This window comes from Adiantum capillus-veneris, chromosome 10, assembly GCF_014529385.1.
Source record: "Adiantum capillus-veneris isolate H3 chromosome 10, ASM1452938v2, whole genome shotgun sequence".
NCBI classification, from domain to species: Eukaryota; Viridiplantae; Streptophyta; class Polypodiopsida; order Polypodiales; family Pteridaceae; genus Adiantum; species Adiantum capillus-veneris.
The window spans coordinates 153162141-153168782 of NC_140940.1; the positions used below are offsets into that span (position 1 = coordinate 153162141).

General features: G+C 41.9%; 1 protein-coding gene across 1 annotated transcript in view; it reads left to right on the forward strand.

Annotated features, from left to right (window-relative positions):
* The window catches only part of LOC147449888 (SET domain-containing protein), an 84196-nt gene extending 79923 nt beyond the window's left edge, over positions 1-4273 (forward strand). The window contains exon 5 of the mRNA XM_086522240.1: positions 3349-4273. Coding sequence (XP_086378366.1) covers positions 3349-4053 — 705 coding nt within the window. The 3' untranslated portion in view covers positions 4054-4273. The remainder of the gene's footprint in view (positions 1-3348) is intronic.
* Positions 4274-6642: the final 2369 nt, after the last annotated feature.

The window sequence follows — 6642 nt, forward strand, 5'->3', positions numbered from 1 at the left end:
ATTGTCATAAGACGGGCACCACGTGCCAATGGAAAAGAACAGACTTAACAGACTTTTAGCACTTCAAATAACAGTTGAACAGAAAGAGATGAACGACACGGGGAGTGGTGGAATTCCACCCCAGAGAGTATTGGCCCCAAACGTTGGTGCCCCTTTCGGTATTTCTTTATATTACTTGAACTCAGTACAATGCCGGTACTTGCGCTCTGCACCTTCTCATTGAAGTGTGTTAAGAGACTGAGCGCTCTGCACATATTTAAAGGCCCTTGGCTTTAAAAAGCAGTTACATGAAAAGCATACAAACTCAAAAGCATAAGGCCCAAAAACTTTGAACCCAAAAGCTAGCAGCGCGTTTTGCAGAAATTTGTACATCTGCCACGTCAACAACGCAATTCGCGGAGGTTTACACGAACACATTCAATGCATACAATCAAGAGTAAAAAAATATCATTTGATGCTCGCTAAGGCAGAGGATTGTGTTAAAATCAAAATAAGGTGTTATTTGGTACAAGTCTGAAAGATTCATAAGAAACCAAATAAGAAAATGAAGTCCGAAAAGAGACTGACAAGGAGAACCAAAGTTGAAGGTGAACCAAAACTAGAAAAAACTGAACAAAAGGTAAAATAGAGGGAGTTGAAAAAGACCTTGAAAAGGTTTGGACAATGAGAATGGAATCAAATGAGGATACACCAAGTGATGCACTGAACACACCATAAATGATCTCAAAAGGAGCTTTCCCCGTAGAGGCATGAACGGTATTGTTATACGCTTTTCACTGCGCACACGAAGACCGACACCTTGTAGGCCCCAAAGATTGGCATCCCTTTCGGTATTTCTTTATTCAATTGAAAACAAACTATCCGAACACTTAGACCAAACTCCCATGAGCATAACAATGCCGAAATCTCTGTAGGTTTTCGACCCAATTTCATCAGCATAACAATGCCGAAATCTCTGTAGGTCAAAAGCACAAGTTTAGGACGGATTCTCTTGCATTTTAGAAGCTTTCCATTGAGCTGAAAGTAAATTTCAGAGTCTGTAGTTTCCTGTTTTGGTCACGGATAGGTGTCCAAACTCCTGTATAAACCACCCCAAGGCTTCCTCAAAAGCTTCCCAAGTGTTATCTTGTAGTTTAGGTTTGAAACCCTAAACCTGCAAATAAATGTAGCAAGCTGAAATTTTCTGTTTTGGATCGTTTTGGGCGGAGAAAACACGTTTATGAGTGTCTTAGGAGCTCCTGCACGCAATGGGACACTTCCCCTTTGATTTGGACGAGTTTTCAAGCAAGAAAACTCTCCTGTTTCACAATGTGTCGCGATGGAACTGTGTGTACCTGTGGGGGATTAGCAATTAGCTAATCCTGTTCCTGTTCAAAAGGCTCTTGCTTTGGCAAACGTGCATAAAACCCACAAGGCTGTACATAGTCATCTGAGGAGTCCAACTAGTGTGGCATTACCATATGTGCAAGGGAGAGAGATGCACGAGGGCAAAATCGTCGCGCTACATGAGAAGGCAAGCTTTCCATTAAAGCTGTGAACCTAAAAATCCACTCACGAATGATAAAGCTCAGCCCTCTCTCTCTTTTGGGCGCCCCCCAGCTGGGAATCGGCTTCCGGAGTGTGTTGACAAGTACGTTGATGTCCTACTGACATGTGTCCACTATGTTTGTTATGGTTCAGTTTTCTAATCCCTCCTAACTTATAAAGTTGTCAGTGACTTGCCCGGTGGCCCAAATTTCATTTAGACGCATACATGCTTCCATACTTATCAGAATTCATTGCTAATTGGCCCGACCAGTCAGCGAGTGATGGACCTAGATTCTTGATGCGAGAAACTCGTTTGGTTGCAGCGGTTTCACACTGGCCATGCAATGTCCACTTGCACTTTTTCAAGGGTTCCGACGGAAAACAAGTAAAAACAAAATAAATAAAAATATGTTATACATATTTAGAGAAGGCAATAGGAAAAGTACACCTCTTGGTGACACAATCTCTTTGTTAGAGTCGGAATCCTCTATGCTGTACTAAGATTTTCTCTTCCCTTTTATGTCTTGTACTTGCATTGGTAACCATCTTGTGGGCATTAGAAACATATGAGTGACCTTCGGGTTTTGGACTAACTTGATTGAGTTTTGCAGACCCTGGCCAAGGGTCCTAAACCCTAACAGAAGAAGAAGATTTGCCGAAACCAGAATGGGTTAGGTAACCCACCCAACTTTCGGAACTTCTGAGAGACCTAATATTAAAGTAAAGCAGGAGACACGCACATAACAAAATTGCGTTAAGATGATAACGTGGCAGCGGACCAGCCTGCAAAACGCGGAAATCCCTAATGACGTCGCAGCGTATACGGACAACCCTCTGAGTTTGGTGGAGCGGGTTCCTTCTTAGTTTGCTCCTTCTTGGAAGATGCTTGTTCGTGTCGTTGCTGCCTGACAGGGCAATCAGGCTTCTTGTGTCCTTTCTCTTCATAGTAGAAATATCTTCCTTCTTCCTTGAAGGTTTGTCTTGGGCGGGTGAGAGATATTTAAGCCGCTTACCCATGCCCTTGGGCTTCTGAGATTGATCGCTCTCTGTCTTGCACAGCAAGTGCTTTGCTCCATCCTTCTGAAGTAGTATAATCGTTTAAGTAGTGTACATAATTGCCTCCTACTATTTTGAGAAGGATTCCCAGTGCATGTTTATCTTTTGCCGTGAATTGTGCTTGGGACCGCCTTGTCTCTATCCTCTCTCCCTCTCCCAACAGCCTAATCGCTGAACATCCAAGTCGTCATTCCCTTGGAGGTGCTGCTCGATTGTAGAAAAGACCCCATGTAAAAACGATAATATCAAAGAACCCAAGAAACATGAGAGGGAGGCAGGGAGGAGGTTCTCCATCTACATCCATAAAAAGACAAGAGAGGGGGCAGATTAACTTCGAAAGCATTAGTAAGAGAGCAGGCAAGGCAAGGGAGAGACGTCTTGTATGCATGCAAAGCCCACGTGTGGGTTTGGATTTGCAGTGGTGCTGAAGTGTTGAGAGGGAAGTGAGGGGATCAACGATGCTTCGTCCAGTGCACAAATTGAAGAGGAAAAGTCAATGATGGTGAAAGAAGGATGCTATGCTTGAAGCTGCTACGGATCAGTGTTCTGGTCTGAGCAGGTGTCTGTAGGTTTTTTTTTGGGTGCACGTGCACGTGCGCTTTCAGAGTTTCAAGGTTTGATGAAGGCGGAATGTTTGATACAATATACATGCATATATGTGTCAGCTGCAATTGACCTTTTGAGTCTCTGCATTGAATGGAGTGATGGGATCACTTGAGACCATCTCCAAAAAAGTGACTCTTCCCTTGTTGCTACGTTTTGCAGATATTCAATACGTATGGTGAGCTAAGCAATGCATGTCTGTTGCACCGGCATGGTTTTACAGAAACTGATAACCGCTATGATATTGTCAACATTGACTTCACCTTGGTTATGTATTACTCTGCCTCGTTTTTCCCAAAACGCCATGTACGAAATCGAGTACGGTTGTGGAGAAAGTATGGATGTTCTGCTCTAAGATGGAAGACTACTGAGTATTTTGAAATTGAGGCATGTGGTAAACCACAGAGAGAGTTGTTGTTCTTTATTTACATTTTGCACCTTCCAGAAGAAGCCATTCTCGCAGCTGACATTGCTCTTCATGAAATGGAAGCAGCAAGAGAGGGCAACTGTGATCTCCAGTGGGAAGTCAAGGTTACAAAAACGATGACAAACTTGTGTAGCAAGGTACCAGCAAAAAGGAGGCGGAATGGGTATTCATTCCTCGATCCTGAACACGAGGCTAGGGACTTGGGCGGAGTGTTCCTTACTGCTCAAGTGTGTGAGGCTTTGTTATGGCTAAGTGAAAGGCGGGACGAGGCTTACGGGCAGACTTCATTGGAGGAAGATCTAGAGCTTCTTGATGTTGTAAACCCAGTAGAGGAGCCAAAGTTGTTCCATGCGCTCTCTTTGCGGATCAGTGAGAGAAGCATTCTAAAGAGACTCTATCATTTCAGCCGTGAGAAATTGGGAACGCCTCAGAAGATGTAAAGACAGAACGTAATCCGAGTGTTTCCAAAGAACAGTTTTCTACACAGATCCCAAAAGTGTTTGGTCTCCAAGGGACATTTTTCTAGAGACGCACAAAAAAAAACAGGGCTACTGAAAGTTAAGAGGGTTTTCCCTAAACTTTTTACTGATTATATCCCCCGCCCAAAAAGAACACCCACTTTTTGTACCCGGCTCTCCCAACTCTCATTTTTTTGTTTTGGTTTGGGTCTTTTGTTTTTTCTTCAAAGAAAAACACTGATTTCTGTCACTTAAAATATCCTAGGATACCCATATGGTGCTGATGGCAAGCACATAATTACTCACAAAGCATGCCCAAAGGCAACGAATTGGAAACTGTAAAATTCGTAGACAACCAGCCACATGAGCAAATTGTAGAAACTGACTCTCCTAAAGAGAGTATGAATGCCACCACAAGCTAAATGGAGAGAGGTACTGCAGCCTTTGAAAGGTACACACTTCCACCAAAAGCACACCTAAACCACCGAAACCCACCAGTTCGTGTGCACCAAAAGGGGATCTCCGCATTCTTCCTCGTATTTCGTGTGAACAAAGTGTGCCATGCGCAAGGAGTATTTTTGACTAGCCATCCTAGTGGTGATTTTATATTAGTAGTAGTCACTAATTTAGGACCACAATTTTCTCATGGTCTAGAAACACACAATCTCTCTCTCTCTCTCTCTCTCTCTCTCTCACACACACACACACACACACACACACACACACACACACACGGGCATGAGAGGGAGTGGGAGAGACCATGCCAATCTTGGTATCCGTTTTGCTTACATGTTCCCATCAACCTCAAAGTATCAACACGGGTGGATTCAAGAAGATGTTAAGAGTGCGATAAAGGGCAATGTAGGCAGGAGAACATGGTGACCTTTTTGCCTGGTCTTCGTGCCGTTGTAGAAAATGGGGATTGTAAAGTGCTACCAAACGACCACCAACACACCAATTTTTGGTACCATCCAATACGTGTTTTTGTCCACTTTCGTGATCGCTAAATGTTTCATGTTCAAAAAAGGTTGTCGCTCTTAGTCTCAATCCCCTCTCATTCTCTTTCACACATTACAAAATTTTCCTCTTTCCTTGAAATGGCACTTTTTTGCGGTACCATAAGCATCATCTTTTTCAAAATCACGAGCCTTGAAAAAAAGAAAGCTTATATACACACCAAGACACATAGCGAGGAAGGAAGGAGAATCTTAATCAGATAGGCAAAGGTTGCAGTAACGTTGAGAATAATTACTTTTCCTCATGTGGACTTTAGCTAATTTTTTGTGTTGATGAGCTTGGTGTTGAAAGCGTTTATTTGTCTTCAAGTCCCAAGACCTCAACCCCTTTATCGTGTACAAGCTCTATCCATAGACTCCAGTCTCAATATTTCATGATGTAATCTTTCATAACATTGTACTTTTGGAATTTTGATCATTCAAATAAGATCACATAAATTTTTAATGGTTCGCTCACAATAGTTGTTCAAAATGCAAAACATCAGTTTGATGTGTTGTCCCATGTCTCCTTTTTTAAGGAAGTTTTCTTCTTGTGCATCAAAGAGTACCAATGAATCCTTGTGATCCACCCTAGTTTGAAGATTTAGACGGGCTAATTATCCTCTTAAGTGATACATGCGTAGTTGAGTAATCAAGGTATTATTTTTATCCAGAAGGTTAAAGTAAATAGAATAGGACTTTGCTCAATCAATTCTATAAATTCAATGGATTCCTCTAATGACAAGCACCTCTCCTCTTCTCAATTGATTCTTGTATTGTTTATATTGATAACCAGTCAAGCCCACTCAAATACTCAAACCACCTCCAGGTGATTACATTCTTATGCCATCAAGGAATTTTGACAATTTTCATAAGACTTTAGTTTTATTGTTTTGCTTTGCATTATAAGCACCATGGTGGCTTTGTATCTCTTCCTTTTGAGCGTTGTACAATATGTATTTTTTGCTTGATTAGTCTATTGTAATGTCCCTCAATTTTCATCTTGTGCCCATTTTCTATAATCTTGGAAGCCCTAAATGTCTTGGTTTATTAAGGAATTTTGAAGCTATGGAGTGTTTGCAAGATATTGGCATCCATTGAAATTTCCATTTGTGTATTACTTGTGCATCCATGAAAATGGCATCTTGTGTACGCATTGAAAACAAAATGGGAAAATCCTAGAGGGTTCTCTTGATGTGCAAATATCGAAGGACTTCATACAATTGGGCCATTCTATTTTTGTGTACTAGGTGAATCCCTTGGGGGTTTCCCTCCTTTTTCCCATTCAAACACCATACCACCCCAAGTAATTCTACCCACTACCAGTCATGCCATCTAAGTATTGAGATTCTCCTTGTGACTTCATTCCTTACTTTTTCCTTTACATTGCAAAACTATATGAACTTCTTACTCTTTCTTCTAGTAATTTTGGGATATGTGTCTCACTTGATCGCACCTATTTCTATAGATGACACCACCAATGTGTCTAGAGCACCCAAATGACTCCGTCTTCGCATGTTTTGGATGCTTGGAGGGGGGGAAAATGCCCTAAAAGAGCGCTTTCTCCCCTACATGA